General features: G+C 37.2%; 1 protein-coding gene across 1 annotated transcript in view; it reads left to right on the top strand.

Annotated features, from left to right (window-relative positions):
- Positions 1-19660, top strand: part of EYS (eyes shut homolog) — a 1553129-nt gene that overhangs the window by 797340 nt on the left and 736129 nt on the right. The window contains exon 21 of the mRNA XM_055330595.1: positions 2001-2125. Coding sequence (XP_055186570.1) covers positions 2001-2125 — 125 coding nt within the window. The remainder of the gene's footprint in view (positions 1-2000; positions 2126-19660) is intronic.

The following is a 19660-nucleotide window of genomic DNA, read 5'->3' as shown; positions in this document are numbered from 1 at the left end:
ATTAGCCCACTCCAGCTTTTGAAAATTCTCCCATCTACCTTTGATTCAGCATAGTTAAATTCAATCTTTTTCCTCTGTTTCAATAATCTCTCTCTCTCTCATTAGAATACTCTTGAATATAGTCTCCCTTGTCTTTTTAACTAGTATGATGATTTCTTTTTCTTTCACAATTACCATCTTATGGTTTAAAGCTTTATGATGTCCTTCATAGTATTAGAAGCAAGAAGAAAACTACATCATTTTTAATTGTTTAAACTATATTGTGAATTGTTCTATTCAATCAGAAGAATATATATAATCAAGGAATATTTATTTTATAAAATAATACAGTAAGCATTCGTGTACCTCCTGTTTGCTTCAAGGAAAAAAAATGTTAGCAATATTTCCAGCCTCTTCTATATCCCTCGCTGAACACATTAAAATTCTGCCACCACCCTATAGTGACTATTCTGAACTTTACATTCAACATTTCCCTTAGTGTTCCTTAGGGCTTTATTATGTATGTGTATATCTCTAAGCAAAGTTACTAAGTCTGTATATATTTGACTTTTATAAGAAAAGTTATCAGAATGTATTTTTATGGAATGTACTTTTATGCTTAACAATATGTTGTGAGTTTCAACCATGTGAGTGACTGGTCACCGTGGCTTTTTGTAAGCTCTGCAGAATGTTTTTTCTGTATCACCTTTTATAGCCTCCATAGTAGAGATGCCCACAGAATAAAGCCATCATATGAAAGAATTACAAAGTGAAAAGAGTCTTGCATGTGCTTTTTGGTAAATTTAGTCTTTTGGGAGCTCCTTCTAAGTTTGATCTGGACTCCACCAAATCTTTTAAACTTGTGTGGTATTTTTCTTCTTACGATGCTATATTGCATTAGATCGTTTCTAGGTACCCCAGAATACTTATATAATTGTTCTCTTATAATTTATCAGGGAAGAACAGTGAGAATATGTTGCTAAGTAGGAACAAGAATAAGAACTCATTTCCCAATAGCCAGAGTTCAGATTAAATGCTGCTGGATAATACATAGAAAAATAGTTTAAAAAGCTAGTAACAGCTGCCTTGAAAGGTTTTATTTATTTATTCATGGAGACACAGAGAGAGAGAGAGAGACAGAGGGAAAAGCAGGCTCCCTGCAGGAAGCCCGATGTGGGACTTGATTCCGGGCTCCGGGATCACGCCCTGAGCTGAAGGCAGAGGCTCAACCCCTGAGCCACTCAGGCATCCCCTATTAAGGACATTATAAATAGATCCTTCATAGGAAAAAAAATCAATGGTTTTTTAGAAGTGCTCTTAATGTGTACCTAGTAAACCATAGTTTGGATATTATCTTGCAGAGAACTTAGCAATGTTGGTTGCTAGGTAGGTGATAAAATAATGGCACCCTCCCTCCCAAAAAATGACAAGCATACAGTTTGTTGGTATGGAAAATGAGATCATTATATTTAAGGAGAATTCTTATAGCTGATAGCTGATTTAGACATATTATTTATATTCTATAGAGCCCCAGATTAAGAAATACTACCTATAAAATCCTACAAGTATTATAAGAAACATTTTATATCTAGAAATCTGTAGTTGCTTTCCTTTGAATTTAACATTCATACTAAATGGAAGTATGGGATGTGTTTATTCCATTATTTTCTATATCTTTGTTCCAGGGTAAAATAAATAAAGACATTTGGATATGTAATGTATAGAATGGCTCTATAGATACAAGCCAAAACTTTATTTTATATATGCTAGCTTCCATTTTTACAGAACTAGTAATTCGGGGCAAATTATTTATCTTCTCCAAGTTTCATTTTCTCATCTACTAAATAGAGATTATAATAGTAGCTACCTGATAGAATGATTATGAAGATAAACTATGATAATTTATATAAAACATCAAGTCCAATTATAACAAATAGTATAAGCATATATAAACTATATATATATAAGCTATTATTATTATTTTTAAAATTAAATATGTGCTTTGTAATTGTGTTTAACAGGATGGTCAAGACTTCACTGTGAGAGTGAACTTGAGAAGTGCATTTCCAACTTATGTGTTCATGGAATATGCATAGAAAATGAACCTGGCTTTGACTCAACATGTTTATGCATATCTGGATTTGTGGTAAAGATTATTGATGGTTTTGTTCTGATACTTTTTCATTGTCTTTAAAATTCAGTAAATAATAGAAAATTGTCTGGTGGAAATTAGGTTGGAGAAGTTATATTAGCATTTCTCTCTTTCTCTGACTGTACATACTCCTCCTCAGCATTCCCCTTTCCCATCTTGTCCATTCATCACATGTACCCTCAGCCTTTCCTTTCAGGAGAAAAGCATTCTGATAAATTGATTCACACCAGGGTGTAAGTCACTTAATGCATTGTCCTTTAATGTTTTAATGCATTTGGAAGGAGGATGCCAGTAGAGGAATTACTTAATATTGTCAGAGTCTTGGCAGAACCTCTGTTTTGCCCAAGGACATAGCACTGTTTTCAGAGTTGGGTTCAGAGTATTGTATGTCCAAGGAGGATGAATCTGCTTTCCTTGCAAGTCTGGACTGATCCAAACTGCATTAACACTAGAATGGACTTACCTTGGTAGAAATGTCTCTATTAAAAGATAGCTTCTGACCACAATCTTTATTAAAACTGACCACAGTACATGAATGTAGTAAGGGAATAGCAAGTGGTAGGACTATAATGTCAGGAATTTTAAATGTATATGTATAAATATCATTAAACGACAGACTAGACTAGGATAAATAATTAGAGAGGACAGTCAGATGATCCAGGGCAAGATTAAGGAATCAGACTTAAAAGGAAGGTGAGACCTGCCTAGTACCTAAGAAAGATGCGTAAGTATGAATAGAACCAGACCACCTGGAGCTGGAAGATGTGGAGGAAATGTCAGAAGCAGGAATCTGCTTCTGCAGAAAAATCGTCAATAACTGTTATCAAACAAAATAATTTGAGAAAATCTGGGCTTAAGTCAGACTCTCCCCTTTTGAAGGGTATCCCCAAGGTTCACCTGTCTGAGTTTACCAGAGAGATAAGCTAAATCAGAACTGTCACTTTCCTTTTTCTTAGGATCCTTCTCTCCTGGCTTTGCCCTAGGGAAATGTTTTTTTCTTTAGTGATCACAGAAGGATAATCTTTGAGGAAGAGTTTTAGGCACTGTGACCTCTGGGCATGAGAGGTATTTGGTCTTAAGAAGTTAATTTTATGATGCCTCAAATTAACACCAATAATGGCTTCCTTAAAGAATCAGTGGAAAGAAAAAGACTGAAATAAATCCTTTATTTAGCTAGATTGTCCTGACAATAAAGATTGATATATGTAAATCTAAATAATTGGGAAGTAAATGCTCATTTTTAAATGATTTTATTGTACATAAAGAATTTACTGACAAGTATCCTTAAAATTCCTTTCAGTAGTTAATCCCCAGGATATATGCTTTCACATCGGAATATGAGTCAATTATAACTTGTGCTCTCTCAGGGCACCTGGGTGGCTCAGTCAGGTAAACATCCAATTATTGACTTCAGCTCAGGTCATGATCCCAGGGTCCTAGGATTGAGCCCTGCATTGGGCCTCCACATGGAGTCTGCTTGAGATTCTCAAGCCCTTTGCCTCTGTCCCTTTGCCTCTGTCCCTCCCCCCACTTGAACTCCCTTTGCCTCTGTCCCTCCCCCCACTTGAACTCCCTCTCTCTCAAAATAAATAAATAAAATCTTTTTTAAGACATGCTCTTAGATGTAATACATCTGTATTTTAGTAAGTCATTTAATAAATTAATTTGAACTGGATTTTTTATAGTTACTCTCTCAAGTACTTAAAAGCTAAAAGAGAACTTAAAAAACCTACTATCATAAGAGATAGTGTCTGGATAAAAAGCCATAAAGAGATAATGGAGATTCTACTTCGTTAATACATTAGTTATATTCTAAAATAAGTAGAAAAGATAAAGATAAAATTTCCTTTATTAAAAAGAATTTAACATTTAACTGTTATGCATATCACAGACATTTAAAATTAGATATACTTCAAGGTATACCCTTGAAAATAGCACATAATTTATTAGTTTGAAGAAAGAACAAAATATTTTGAAGAACTATAGAAAAATCAAAGAAAATGTTTAAAGTCTTTGTTGGAATGAGAGAAATATTAATGTCAAGTTAGAATCATAAATATTGAAATAAAAGAATAGAATGAAAAAACTATTTTGAAAACAAGTATAGCAAACACATAAGGTCCCTGAAACATCACCTTTTAGATTTTTTTCCCTCCCTTTTCCAACTAATCCTGAGACTAAATGGGATATTTTTTTAAAAGATTCATAATCATGGTGAAATGTCAAACTTCATTGGTTTCTTATACTCTTAAAAAGAATGGCATTCACAGAAAGATATAAAATTTGAGAGAAGCTTAAGAAACAAAGCAGATGGATTGGAAGACAAGTAAGTTGATTTGTGTTAGGATTAAGGATTCTGTGTGCATGTAGAGTTTGGTCAACATGAAAACAGTGGGCACAAGGAAAAATTGACAATTCACAGAGGTGATAGCTTATGGCATTCTAACAGCAGGATAGATGGAAAGAGACTAAATATTATATCAATTATCACATTCTAATAAAATGTTTAGAATAAATATTTATGATAAATATTTATTTTTTTATTTATTTATGATAGTCATACAGAGAGAGAGAGAGAGAGAGGCAAGGACATAGGCAGAGGGAGAAGCAGGCTCCATGCACCGGGAGCCCGACGTGGGATTCGATCCCCGGTCTCCAGGATCGTGCCCTGGGCCAAAGGCAGGCGCCAAACCGCTGCGCCACCCAGGGATCCCTATGATAAATATTTAAAATAAAATGCCTACTCTGATAGGCTGTGAGCTTGAGTACATATACTTTTAATATCCCTAGGAATACAGACTATAAGTGGTATATTTTTATTTTGGTCATCATTGTTGGGGTTGTTTTATTAAAGTTTTAACATATTAATCATAGTTGTTTTAAATTTGTAGTCTGATAATTGCAAAATCTCTCCCATATCTGACTCTGATTTTGGTGCTTTCTCTGTTTCTTCAAATTGTACTTTTCATCTTGTAGTATGCCTTGTAATTTCATATTTATAGCCAAATGTGGTGGGCTGGATATAAGTAATTGATATAAGTAGATCTTTAGTATAAGACTATTTCTACCTGGCTAGGTGTTAGGCCATGTTTACTGTTTCCTGTTGCTATAGGTGTCAGAGGCTATATTTTCTCCTGATATCCTTGTTTTTGTCCTGCCTGCAACCACTGGGTTTTCTTAGGACTTTTCAACAGACTTGAAATGTGCAGTTTTTTCAGTTATAACCCCTTGTTATCATAAAGGAGTCCTACTGATGTGGTTAAGGTGTGGAGGGAGGGGAAGCTTTTAATAGTTTTAGGATTAGGTCTTAGTCTTTTAGTGAGTCTGTCTGTGCCTTACCTCTGGGCTGTGACCTTCACGTGTGCTTCTCAGTCCCCCTTGCCCTTAGATGCGACAAGAAAGCTTCATGGGGCTAGAATTGGGTGTTTCCTTTTTCCCAGATTGATTGGGTTCTGGCAAAATAGTCTTCCTCAAGATCAGGCCTTGTTATGAGCAACATAGTGTTCTGGGAGTATTCCAGAAGGGCTACACTCTCTCTCTCTACAGGAAGTAGAAAATGATTTTTCTCCCATCTTCATCATGAGTACCTGGTAGAATTCTTGGTGGTAAAACTTATGATCCCCTAAGACTGGATACCTCTGGAGTTTTTAACTCTCAAGATTGTCCACACTGGACCTCCAGAATTTTGACAATTACAGTTTGTTTTCACACCCTGGTATGCAGTGGGTCAGCAGTGGTTTCTGTCTAAGCTGTGATTCTCTGTATCCACTTGACTGTTTCTCCGATTTGGCAGAGAGCAGCTTGCCCTGTGACCTCAATTCTCTGACCTATCTAAGAAGAGTTCTTGATTATTAGTCTGTTCAGGTGTTTATGTTTATGAGGAAGGGAGGGATGATTTACAAGCTTCTCACAAGATGGACCAAAAACCAAAAGTCTTGTGATGGTTTTAAGAATGAAAGCACCTATGAATATACATTAAGGAAAATAGATGAATTTTCCTTCATTCACAAAATTCAATGTGTCTTTTAAAAAACTGGTTTTCTTATTCTAATTGCGTTTCACAGGTATGTCACCTCAAATGATGGCTCTGTTTTCCAGAGTTGCTAGAGATTTTTATGGAATGTTTAAATGATGCCAATGTAGCTGGCAATCAGATTCACCACTAGCATGTAGAGAATAAAAAATTATAAATTATCTTGCACAAATAAGTATACCACTTGGTACAGTATCATATGCAATCTGTGTTAAAGTGTGTTAAAATATATCAAATTATTGGGAATATATGAGCACTGAATTTCTGATGATAATGATATATAGCAAAACTTACAAACTATTAAGCCTTTTATTGAAAAAATTTGTAGCAGTTCTCTTTACATTAAGTCTGTTTAGGTCAACCTAAGCTTCTCTCTAATATCCTTCTTCCTCAAAGAGATCTTCAGAAATGCCACATCCTTTCTATGTTCCTTCTATTGAGGCTATTTTTAAAATCCTCACTAATGACATTGTCATATAGAAATGTTAACTCAGCTGTATGTTTGTGAGATTAGAGAAAATTAATATTGCTACAATTATTATTTGCTCTATAATGAAGAATAATTTGAGAAGTGAATAGCCATTACTGGATAGAGAAATGGGAATCTATTTTTTTTCTTTACTTCTGAGAATTAATTTTTGATAGATAATATTAAAGACTTGAACTCTCAGGTTTTTATAATATTTAGAGCTGTGAGAGTCTCTGACAAACTGATAATTAGTGTAGATTGTTCTTTTTAGCAGATCTGATTATATATAAAAGTAAATCAAAATGTTAAAGTACTTATATTATTCTAAAATTCAAATGCTCTGTAAAATAATTTGAGTGACAGAATGCAGTTTGTTATATGTCCTAGATTTGTTAAGAAAATTCAAGACAAATGAGCTTCCTCTTTTTAATTTGATCAGCATTGCTCATTTCTTCATCAGCAAGTGAATTTCTACCAAACGGTATTGATCCATACATTAACTGATGACTGTCGATAGGTCATACTTATTGCATTTTGCAAATGATAGTCAATAAAAGTATTAATTACATTCTTTAAATTAAAATAGATCTTTATGTAGCATAGAAGCTGTATTTGTATTCAACAAAATGGTGGGGAGGAAAATTTATGTTCTAAAGAAAAAAGTGCTCAAGTTCTACAGCAGTACAGTCTATTTACAGTATCTGATTTTTAAATGTCATCTTCAAAATAGACCTAAAAAGCAATACACAGTATAGCAAGATAGACTGATTGATTTGATGTTTGTCTATGGTTCTGGTGTTTATTTTTCATGATATAAAGTCACTGATATTGTTAATGAATATTTACAAGTATTTACTATGTTCAAGATCCAATGATTCATCCTATTAAATAATTAAAATGTACGTGTTTCCATATAAGAAGTAAGCAAAAATGCAGTGCTTAAATTCATAATTTCTTTTTTAAAAAGAGATGTTTTATTGCTTTGACATTTATTCATATTTTAGCTCAAGTTATTTATATATTTGATCAGTCAAAAAATAAAAAAAAGCACATCCTTTGGACAGTCACCATAGCAAAATACTTGGAAATCATATATGTGAATACACACTATTCTTACATTCAAATTAGGGTCTATATGCAAACGTTTGAATTCACAAACAAACAAAAGCAATGTTCCTTTTAAAGGAAATTTGAAGGGACGCCTGGGTGGTTCAGTGGTTTACCGCCTGCCTTTGGCTGATCCTGGAGTCTCGGGATCGTGTCCTACATCTGGCTCCTGCATGGAACCTACTTTTCCCTCTGCCTGTGTCTCTGGCTCTCTCTCTCTCTCTCTCTCTCTCTCTCTCTCTCTCTCTCTCTCTGTCTCTCATGAATAAATAAATAAAATAAGAAAAATAAAAAAGGAAATTTGAAGCTTTGCCCTAACATATTCTGAGTATATATTGTATACAGAACACTCTACTAGATCCTCAAAATAATATAAAAATTCATAAGTTTCAATTTCTTACCAAGAGAGAGTTTTCATCTGAGTGAAGGAGATGAATGTGTAGGGGATAATATAGTAGTCAACAATGGGTTCAAAATGCAGGAAACTGTATGGTGAAGGAAATGAAGACATTATCTAGTATAATGTAGTACTAAGGTTAAAAATAATAAGGCAGTTGACAAACCCTGACTAATACTCAGTAGTCATTAGAAGAGCTTTCCCAAGGACAAAGATTGTGGCTTACCCTCAAGGGTTAGAAAGGTATTTCCAAAAGTGTTAAGTCTTCATCTGTATCTCATATTGGAAGTCTACTCTGAGGGATAGCTCAGTACTGCTAGTGAGAATGTTAAATGTATAATAGCCAGTTTTAAAAAATCTGCTTCTCAGGACTAGTCTCACCATAGGCAGAGATGTATCTTATAAGCATTCTAAGCAATGCAGTCACTTAGTATTTTATAAACCAAAGTATATAATGGTTTTGGAGAAGAAGGAAAGGTGCAAATTTGAATAAAAGCATGTATTTTAATAATGCAAAGAGGATGTCCTCTGTATCAAATAAATATGATTTATTATGGGAAATGCAGTTTAATATTTTCAGAAATAGAATACTGAAAATAGCGACTAGTCCTACAATTTATATAACAGACATGTAACACAGCCATTATGTACAATCTAAATCTTTAAAAATAGTCATTAATATTGATAAATGAAGTAGAGGAGAATTATGATTACCTTCTTGAACTATTTAGATAATATGGGTAGTAGTTGTCCGCCTCTTATCTTTATGTGTCTGTGTCTTGTTTAAATGTGGCTAGAGAAGGAATGTTTATATTTTAGAAACTTACAATATTCTTGGTGTCATATATTGCTACAGAGGAGAATAGGGCTTAACATTTTAGACACTGTTAGATGGAAATTTCTTTGACCCTCAGTTTCCAAATCTATAGGATGAGGCTGCAAAATCACCTAAGATAGCATTTTTAGCCCATTGGAGAGGTAGGAACAGAATTTTATTTTTTAAAAGATGTATTTATTTATTTATTTATTTTAGAGAAAGATTGAAAGAGTGCATAAGCAGGAGGGCAAAGGGAGAAGGAGAGAGAATCTAAAGCAGATTCTGTGCTGAGTGCAGAGCCTGAGGTGGGTGCTGTCTCACCACCCTGAGATCATGACCTGAGCTGAAGCCAAGAATCGGTTGCTTAACCGTCCTTGCCACCCAGGCACCCTGGGGAACAGATGTTTAAATGCCCACACTTTGGACTGATATTCTTTCCTCTACAACATATCTTTTAATCACTTATTATTAAGATAAATATCTCTATGTAATTTTGGTGGGGGTATGGTTAGAGGATATTATAGAACTGCTTTTCAAAATAAAATTATAGACTGAATTCCAAAACCTATTCCATAGCCTCCCCCACTATCAACATCCCCCACCAGAATTGTTACAATTAGAGAACAACATTATTACCCAAAGTCTGTAGTTTATGTTAGGGTTAATTCTTGGTATTGTACATTCTATAGGTTTTTTTTTTATTTTTTTTATTTATTTATGATAGTCACACACGGAGAGAGAGAGAGAGAGAGAGAGAGAGAGGCAGAGACACAGGCAGAGGGAGAAGCAGGCTCCATGCACCGGGAGCCCGACGTGGGATTCGATCCCGGGTCTCCAGGATCGCGCCCTGGGCCAAAGGCAGGCGCCAAACCGCTGCGCCACCCAGGGATCCCATTCTATAGGTTTTGATAAATAATGATATGTATCCACTTTTAAAACATCATACAGAGTATTTTCACTGTCCTGAAAATCCTTTCATCTACTCATTCATCCCTCTCTTTTTTTTAATTTTTTTTCATTCATCCCTCTCATTCCTCTAATTCTCAGCAGTCACTGATCTTTTTTACTGTTTCCTTGGTTTTTCTTTTTCCAGGATGTCATATAGTTGGAATAATATAATAGCCATTTTAGATTAGTTTCTTTCGCTTCATAATATGCATTTACATTTTTTCCATGTCTTTGTATGGTTTAAAGGCTCATTTCTATTTAGTATTGAATAATATTCCATTTCCTGAATGTACCACAGTTTACCTCTTTTCCCACTGAAGGACATCTCAATTGCCTTCAGGTTTTGGCAATTATAATAAGGCTGCCATAAACATGTGTGCAGGCTTTAGTGCATTCATAAGTTTCCAGTTCATTTTAGTAAATACCAGAGGAATGGATAATTGTTGTGTTGTATGGCAAAGTATGATAAGTTATGTCAGAATTGCCGCTATCTTCTAAAGCAATGCACTATTTCCAACTTTCATTTTATAATTTGTTTTCATAGCAATTGCCAAAACTATAATCCAACAATTGTTTATAGGGTCTCTATATTTAAAATGTGACCAAATTCTCCCCTTCTTCCCTTCTGTCTGCCCCCTCTCCACCCTGTTCTGTTCTCTCCTCTCCCATCATAACAGTAACTATGCACATCTTATTACCTCTTTTCTCCATGTTGATATCACATAATAGATTCATTCTAAATAAATATTTATTTATCAAATGAACAAGAACATGGATGAGACTACAACATTTTGGTACTCACCATTTAGTAAATTTGCAATACAGATTAGATGCAATGCTATATACCATTAAAGGTATAATGAATTGCTTTGTATAATAATGAAGTGGTGTAAAATACCATTTAATCCATAAGCTACCACTAAAGTTAGTTTTCATTGGTAAAGCATTAACTATTTGCTAAGTGTTTGGGATGCATTATCTCATTTAGTGTTTAAAAAAACATCGTGACATAAGAATCAGTGTTGTCCCTATTTTACTGATATGGAAATAGAGATGTTATAACACTTATGCATAGCTGGTAGATCAGAAAGGTTCTATTCTGTATTCAACTCTAGTTCCAGATCTTCTTACTCTGAGCTATGCTCAAATTTCTCTTGGCAAACACAGTCACACTAAAAAGGATTTCACTCATATAATTTCTACAAAAATTCTCTTATATATTTACACTAAAATTTCTTATTTCTCATGGTTCTTACATTATAACAAATGGAGCTGTGCATTTTACATCTGCCACTTTATTTTATAAATCATTAAATGCAGGCTAGGCAGCAGGAGGAAATATGATAACACACATCTACTGCATTTTTTTAAATGATAAACACCAATCTCTCTGTTTCCCTGCTTTTTCTGGTATTGCCACTGATTGCCACTTTAGTGCTTCCCTTGTGGTCTAGGAGTCTTCTTTAATTCATAATCAATGCACCTGGTTTAGTCCCCCCCCCCTTTATTTAAAAATAAATGAAACTAAGAAAAGAGTCAATCTATAAGGAAGAATAAGACCTGTTGCTTGTCCCTCTCCATGCAGCTCAGGGGGCACTGATGTTCAAAAAAGCATATTTTGCTTGCTGCATTTGATTGATTTTAGGTGTTCGATGGTATCCTTGTAGTGTTTGACTTTTTTTTTTGTCTTATGTAACAGTTTTCGTGTCATTGCACTTGCATTTCCCAAGAAAAGGGAGAATTGTATGCATAGGCCCAGAATGCTTCAAAACATTCAAACTATAAGCCTAATCCACTTCCATCTACAAGGAGAGAAATAATATGCATTGTTCCAGTATGTTATAGAAAATAGGCTAAATAGTGTTCCAAAGTCGTCCTAATTAATGCTTTAAAATGAAGATTGTACCTTTGTGTTTTAAATGATATACTTAAAAAAAGTATAAAATGGCCAATATTGTGGTGAATCATTGTGTCACACACACCGTGGCTATTAGGTTGGCATATTTTGTTTGGCAGTCCAAGGAAAGATGGACAAACAAATGACATTTCTTAAAAAAATGTGTTTATATATATATATATACACATATATATAAATATATATTTATATATATATATATAATGCTATAGATGTCAAAATAAAGGTAGAGAGTCCCACTTGATTTGATTAAATTGCTTCAGAAAAAAGTTCCAACAGGAGAGCAAGCCCGAAGGACAACTGTTGAGAAGAATGATTGAGTATAGATTGAAGTTGCCCCACAGAGAATAGGTATGGAAGGTAGCAGGTTCTTTACAAGGAGTGCAAATGGAGGGATGTGAGGGTGTAGCATTTTAAAAGACCCTGTTATTACATATATTCTTTTAGCACTTAGTATATGGGTATTACTGGACTTATATTAACAATTAATTGAAATGTGGTTTAAGAAGTTCAACAAGAGGGGATAAGACATGCATAGAAACAACTATAACACAGATTAGAAAGAGGTAAGTGGCATAGGTGCAAACAAATAAGAATTACATGGATTCAGAGAATAAAGACATTGTTTTCATTGTAGGAATTAGGAAATTAAGCATGAAATAAGTGTCTTTTCTCAGGAACCATAGTCAAACATTCTGTGACTGGGGAAAGATGCCCTGAACAGTATAGGTATTTAGTGGTAAGAAACAGTTATAACTTTTTAGTTGCCAGCTCTCAAATGACAATAGAGAATTCTGGATATTTACATTTGTGAACCTTTATTAGTTTCATCAGTTCTTTCTGAAATAGTTAATTAGCCCAGCGTATTTGACTTCTGAAATGTTTTAATGTCTCTTATACTTTTACCTACTATGGTTCAGGGATCAGATTCTAGGACTGGTGATTCATAGACAGCAGACTTAGGGTGAGAGGAGAATTTGGAAACCACAATTTAGAGGATGTTGTTGGCATCTAGAACATCTAGAATCTCAGGGATTTAGTTATGTCAGGTCACACTAATATTTTTCACACGTAGTGAATATAATAGTTATTAAATGATTCTGGTATGAGTAGATTCTCAAGGTTGTGTTGAACTCAATTAAATCCAAGCGAAAGCACATTATTTTAATTTAAATTAAAATCAGTGTTATTTCCAACATGAACTGTGCCACAGTCAAGACTATAACTATAAGACTCCATCAAAATCCTAGAGGAGAACACAGGCAACACCCTTTTTGAACTTGGCCACAGTAACTTCTTGCAAGATACATCCACGAAAACAAAAGAAACAAAAGCAAAAATGAACTATTGGGACTTCATCAAGATAAGAAGCTTTTGCACAGCAAAGGATACAGTCAACAAAACTCAAAGACAACCTACAGAATGGGAGAAGATATTTGCAAATAACATATCAGATAAAGGGCTAGTTTCCAAAATCTATAAAGAACTTATTAAACTCAACACCAAAGAAACAAACAATCCAATCATGAAATGGGCAAAAGACATGAAGAGAAATCTCACAGAGGAAGACATAGACATGGCCAACATGCACATGAGAAAATGCTCTGCATCACTTGCCATCAGGGAAATACAAATCAAAACCACAATGAGATACCACCTCACACCAGTGAGAATGGGGAAAATTAATAAGGCAGGAAACAACAAATGTTGGAGAGGATGCGGAGAAAAGGGAACCCTCTTACACTGTTGGTGGCAATGTGAACTGGTGCAGCCACTCTGGAAAACTGTGTGGAGGTTCCTCAAAGAGTTCAAAATAGACCTGCCCTACGACCCAGCAATTGCACTGTTAGGGATTTACCCCGAAGATTCAGATGCAATGAAACGCCGGGGCACCTGCACCCCGATGTTTCTAGCAGCCATGTCCACAATAGCCAAACTGTGGAAGGAGCCTCGGTGCCCATCGAAAGATGAATGGATAAAGAAGATGTGGTTTATGTATACAATGGAGTATTACTCAGCCATTAGAAACGACAAATACCCACCATTTGCTTCAACGTGGATGGAACTGGAGGGTATTATGCTGAGTGAAGTAAGTCAATCGGAGAAGGACAAACAGTGTATGTTCTCACTCTTTTGGGGAATATGAATAATAGTGAAAGGGAATATAAGGGAAGGGAGAAGAAATGTGTGGGAGATATCAGAAAGGGACACAGAACATAAAGACTTCTAACTCTGGGAAATGAACTTGGGGTGGTGGAAGGGGAGGAGGGCGGGGGGTGGGGGTGAATGGGTGACGGGCACGGAGGGGGACACTTGACGGGATGAGCACTGGGTGTTATTCTGTATGTTGGTAAATTGAACACCAATAAAAATTAATTTATAAAAAAAATAATTAAAAAAAAATAAAAATGCCAATGCTCTGTAAAAAAAAAATTGAAATTATTTCTGCATTCAAAGCCCAATATGTACATATATTGTTAAAAACTCATTAGTAGGAGGACGGGCAAGATGGCTGAAGAGTGGGGTCCCCAAACCACCTGTCCCCACCAAATTACGTAGACAACCTTCAAATTATCCTGAAAATCTACGAATTCGGCCTGAGATGTAAAGAGAGACCAGCTGGAACGCTACAGTGAGAAGAGTCCGCGCTTCTCTCAAGGTAGGAAGACGGGGAAAGAGAAATAAAGAAACAAAAGGCCTCCGAGGGGGAGGGGCCCCGCGAGGAGCCGGGCTGAGGCCGGGGCGAGTGTCCCCAGGACAGGAGAGCCCCGTCCCGGAGGAGCAGGAGCTGCACCAACCTTCCCGGGCGGGCGGAAAGGGGCTCGCAGGGAGTTGGAGCAGGACCCGGGAGGGCGGGGATGCCCTCGGGCTCCCGGGGACACTAACAGGCACCTGCGCCCCGGGGGAGTGCGCCGAGCTCCCTAAGGGCTGCAGCGCGCACGGCGGGGCCGGAGCAGCTCGGAGGGGCTCGGGAGCGGCTCCAGGGAGGGGGCTGCGGGGCGGGAGCGCGAATCCCACAGCGCAGGCCCCGGAGCACAGGGCGCCGGGACACAGCCCAGGATCCGGCCTCCCCCGGGACAGGCAGAGGCCGGGAGGGCCCAGGACAGCGAGGACGCTCCTGCCCCGAGCTGAGCAGATCAGCGGCCCCGCCCCGGAGCCTCCAGGCCCTGCGGACGGAGAGCTCAGGAGCTACAGCAGGAGCTGACTCCAGGGCTGCAGAGCTGGCCCCGCCACTGGGGTTGTTCCTCCTGGGGCCTCACGGGGTAAACAACCCCCGCTGAGCCCTGCACCAGGCAGGGGCAGAGAGGCTCCCCCAAGTGTTAACACCTGAAAATCAGCACAGCAGGCCCCTCCCCCAGAAGACCAGCTGGACGGACCAGTTCCAGGGGAAGTCAAGGGACTTAAAGTCTACAGAATCAGAAGATACTCCCCCGTGTTTTTTGTTTTTTCTTTTTGATTTGTTTCCTTCCCCCACCCTTCTTTTTCTTTTCTTTCTTTTTCTTTCTCTTTTTCTTCCTTTTTTCTTTTTCTCTTTTCTTTCCTTCTTTCTCTCTTCTCTTTTTCTCCTTTTCCCAATACAACTTGCTTTTGGCCACTCTGCACTGAGCAAAATGACTAGAAGGAAAACCTCACCTCAAAAGAAAGAATCAGAAACACCCCTCTCTGCCACAGAGTTGCAAAATCTGGATTACAATTCAATGTCAGAAAGCCAATTCAGAAGCACTATTATACAGCTACTGGTGGCTCTAGAAAAAAGCATAAAGGACTCAAGAGGCCTCATAAATGCAGAATTTAGAGCTAATCAGGCAGAAATAAAAAATCAGTTGAATGAGATGCAATCCAAACTAGAAGTCCTAACGACGAGGGTTAACGAGGTGGAAGAACAAGTGAGTGACATAGAAGACAAGTTGATGGCAAAGAGGGAAACTGAGGAAAAAAGAGACAAACAACTAAAGACCATGAAGATAGATTAAGGGAAATAAACGACAGCCTGAGGAAGAAAAACCTACGTTTAATTGGGCACCGAAAGGGCCAGAGGGCCAGAATATATATTTGAACAAATCCTAGCTGAAAACTTTCCTAATCTGGGAAAGGAAACAGGCATTCAGATCCAGGAAATAGAGAGATCCCCCCCCCTAAAATCAATAAAAACCGTTCAACACCTCGACATTTAATAGTTAAGCTTGCAAATTCCAAAGATAAAGAGAAGATCCTTAAAGCAGCAAAAGACAAGAAATCCCTGACTTTTATGCAGAGGAGTATTAGGGTAACAGCAGACCTCTCCACAGAGACCTGGCAGGCCAGAATGGGCTGGCACGATATATTCAGGGTCCTAAATGAGAAGAACATGCAACCAAGAATACTTTGTCCAGCAAGGCTCTGATTCAGAATGGAAGGAAAGATAAAGAGCTTCCAAGACAGGCAGGAACTGAAAGAATATGTGACCTCCAAACCAGCTCTGCAAGTAATTTTAAGGGGGACTCTTAAAATTCCCCTTTAAGAAGAAGTTCAGTGGAACAATCCACAAAAACAAGGACTGAATAGATATCATGGTGACACTAAACTCATATCTCTAAATAGTAACTCTGAACGTAAGCGGGCTTAATGACCCCATCAAAAGGCACAGGGTTTCAGATTGGATAAAAAAGCAGGACCCATCTATTTGCTGTCTACAAGAGACTCATTTTAGACAGAAGGACACCTACAACCTGAAAATAAAAGGTTGGAGAACCATTTACCATTCGAATGGTCCTCAAAAGAAAGCAGGGGTATATCAGATAAACTAAAATTTACCCCGAAGACTGTAGTGAGAGATGAAGAGGGACACTATATCATACTTAAAGGATCTATCCAGCAAGAAGACTTAACAATCCTCAATATATATGCCCCGAATGTGGGAGCTGCCAAATATATCAATCAATTAATAACCAAAGTGAAGAAATACTTAGATAATAATACACTTATACTTGGTGACTTCAATCTAGCTCTTTCTATACTCGATATGTCTTCTAAGCACAACATCTCCAAAGAAACGAGAGCTTTAAATGATACACTGGACCAGATGGATTTCACAGATATCTACAGAACTTTACATCCAAACTCATCTGAATACACATTCTTCTCAAGTGCACATGGAACTTTCTCCAGAATAGACCACATACTGGGTCACAAATCGGGTCTGAACTGATACCAAAAGATTGGGATTGTCCTCTGCATATTCTCAGACCATAATGCCTTGAAATTAGAACTAAATCACAACAAGAAGTTTGGAAGGACCTCAAACACGTGGAGGTTAAGGACCATCCTGCTAAAAGATAAAAGGGTCAACCAGGAAATTAAGGAAGAATTAAAAAGATTCATGGAAACTAATGAGAATGAAGATACAACCGTTCAAAATCTTTGGGATGCAGCAAAAGCAGTCCTGAGGGGGAAATACATCGCAATACAAGCATCCATTCAAAAACTGGAAAGAACTCAAATACAAAAGCTAACCTTACACCTAAAGGAGCTAGAGAAAAAACAGGAAATGGACCCTACGCCCAGCAGAAGAAGAGAGTTAATAAACATTCAAGCAGAACTCAATGAAATCAAGACCAGAAGAACTGTGGAACAGATCAACAGAACCAGGAGTTGGTTCTTTGAAAGAATTAAAAAGATAGATAAACCATTAGCCAACCTTATTAAAAAGAAGAGAGAGAAGACTCAAATTAATAAAATCATGAATGAGAGAGATCACTACCAACACCAAGGAAATACAAACGATTTTAAAAACATATTATGAACAGCTCTACGCCAATAAATTAGGCAATCTAGAAGAAATGGACGCATTCCTGGAAAGCCACAAACTACCAAAACTGGAACAGGAAGAAATAGAAAACCTGAACAGGCCAATAACCAGGGAGGAAATTGAAGAAGTCATCAAAAACCTCCCAAGACACAAAAGTCCAGGGCCAGATGGCTTCCCTCTGGAATTCTATCAAACGTTTAAAGAAGAAATCATACCTATTCTACTAAAGCTGTTCGGAAAGATAGAAAGAGATGGAGTACTTCCAAATTCATTCTATGAGGCCAGCATCACCTTAATTCCAAAAGCAGACAAAGACCCCACCAAAAAGGAGAATTACAGACCAATATCCCTGATGAACATGGATGCAAAAATTCTCAACAAGATACTAGCCAATAGGATCCAACAATATATTAAGAAAATGATTCACCATGACCAAGTAGGATTTGTCCCCAGGACATAAGGCTGGTTCAACACTCGTAAAACAATCAATGTGATTCATCATATCAGCAAGAGAAAAACCAAGAACCATATGATCCTCTCATTAGATGCAGAGAAAGCATTTGACAAAATACAGCATCCATTCCTGATCAAAACTCTTCAGAGTGTAGGGATAGAGGGAACATTCCTCGACATCTTAAAAGCCATCTACGAAAAGCCCACAGCAAATATCATTCTCAATGGGGAAGCACTGGGAGCCTTTCCCCTAAGATCAGGAACCAGACAGGGATGTCCACTCTCACCACTGCTGTTCAACATGGTACTGGAAGTCCTAGCCTCAGCAATCAGACAACAAAAAGACATTAAAGGCATTCAAATCGGCAAAGAAGAAGTCAAACTCTCCCTCTTCGCCGATGTCATGATACTCTACATAGAAAACCCAAAAGCCTCCACCCCAAGATTGCTAGAACTCATACAGCAATTTGGTAGCGTGGCAGGATACAAAATCAATGCCCAGAAATCAGTGGCATTTCTATACACTAACAATGAGACTGAAGAAGGAGAAATTAAGGAGTCAATCCCATTTACAATTGCACCCAAAAGCATAAGATACCTAGGAATAAACCTAACCAAAGAGGTAAAGGATCTATACCCTAAAAACTATAGAACACTTCTGAAAGAAATTGAGGAAGACACAAAGAGATGGAAAATATTCCATGCTCATGGATTGGCAGAATTAATATTGTGAAAATGTCAATGTTACCCAGGGCAATTTACACGTTAAATGCAATCTCTATCAAAATACCATGGACTTTCTTCAGAGAGTTGGAACAAATAATTTTAAGATTTGTGTGGAATCAGAAAACACCCCCAAATAGCCAGGGGAATTTTAAAAAAGAAAACCATATCTGGGGGCATCACAATGCCAGATTTCAGGTTGTACTACAAAGCTGTGGTCATCAAGACAGTGTGGTACTGGCACAAAAACAGACACATAGATCGATGGAACAGAATAGAGAACCCAGAAGTGGACCCTCAACTTTATGGTCAACTAATATTTGACAAAGGAGGAAAGAATATCCACTGGAAGAAAGACAATCTCTTCAATAAATGGTGCTGGGAAAATTGGACATCCACATGCAGAAGAATGAAACTAGACCACTCTCTTGCACCATACACAAAGATAAACTCAAAATGGATGAAAGATCTAAATGTGAGACAAGATTCCATCAAAATCCTAGAGGAGAACACAGGCAACACCCTTTTTGAACTTGGCCACAGTAACTTCTTACAAGATACATCCACGGAGGCAAAAGAAACAAAAGCAAAAATGAACTATTGGGACTTCATCAAGATAAGAATCTTTTGCACAGCAAAAGATACAGTCAACCAAACTCAAAGACAACCTACAGAATGGGAGAAGATATTTGCAAATGACATATCAGATAAAGGGCTAGTTTCCAAAATCTCTAAAGAACTTATTAAATTCAAGAGCAAAGAAGCAAACAATCCAATCATGAAATGGGCAAAAGACATGAAGAGAAATCTCACAGAGGAAGACATAGACATGGCCAACATGCACATGAGAAAATGCTCCGCATCACTGGCCATCAGGGA

This window comes from Nyctereutes procyonoides, unplaced genomic scaffold (assembly GCF_905146905.1).
Source record: "Nyctereutes procyonoides isolate TBG_1078 unplaced genomic scaffold, NYPRO_anot_genome, whole genome shotgun sequence".
Lineage (NCBI taxonomy): Eukaryota > Metazoa > Chordata > Mammalia > Carnivora > Canidae > Nyctereutes > Nyctereutes procyonoides.
The sequence above is the reverse complement of the archived record's forward strand: the minus strand, read 5'-3'. Positions and strand labels throughout refer to the sequence as shown.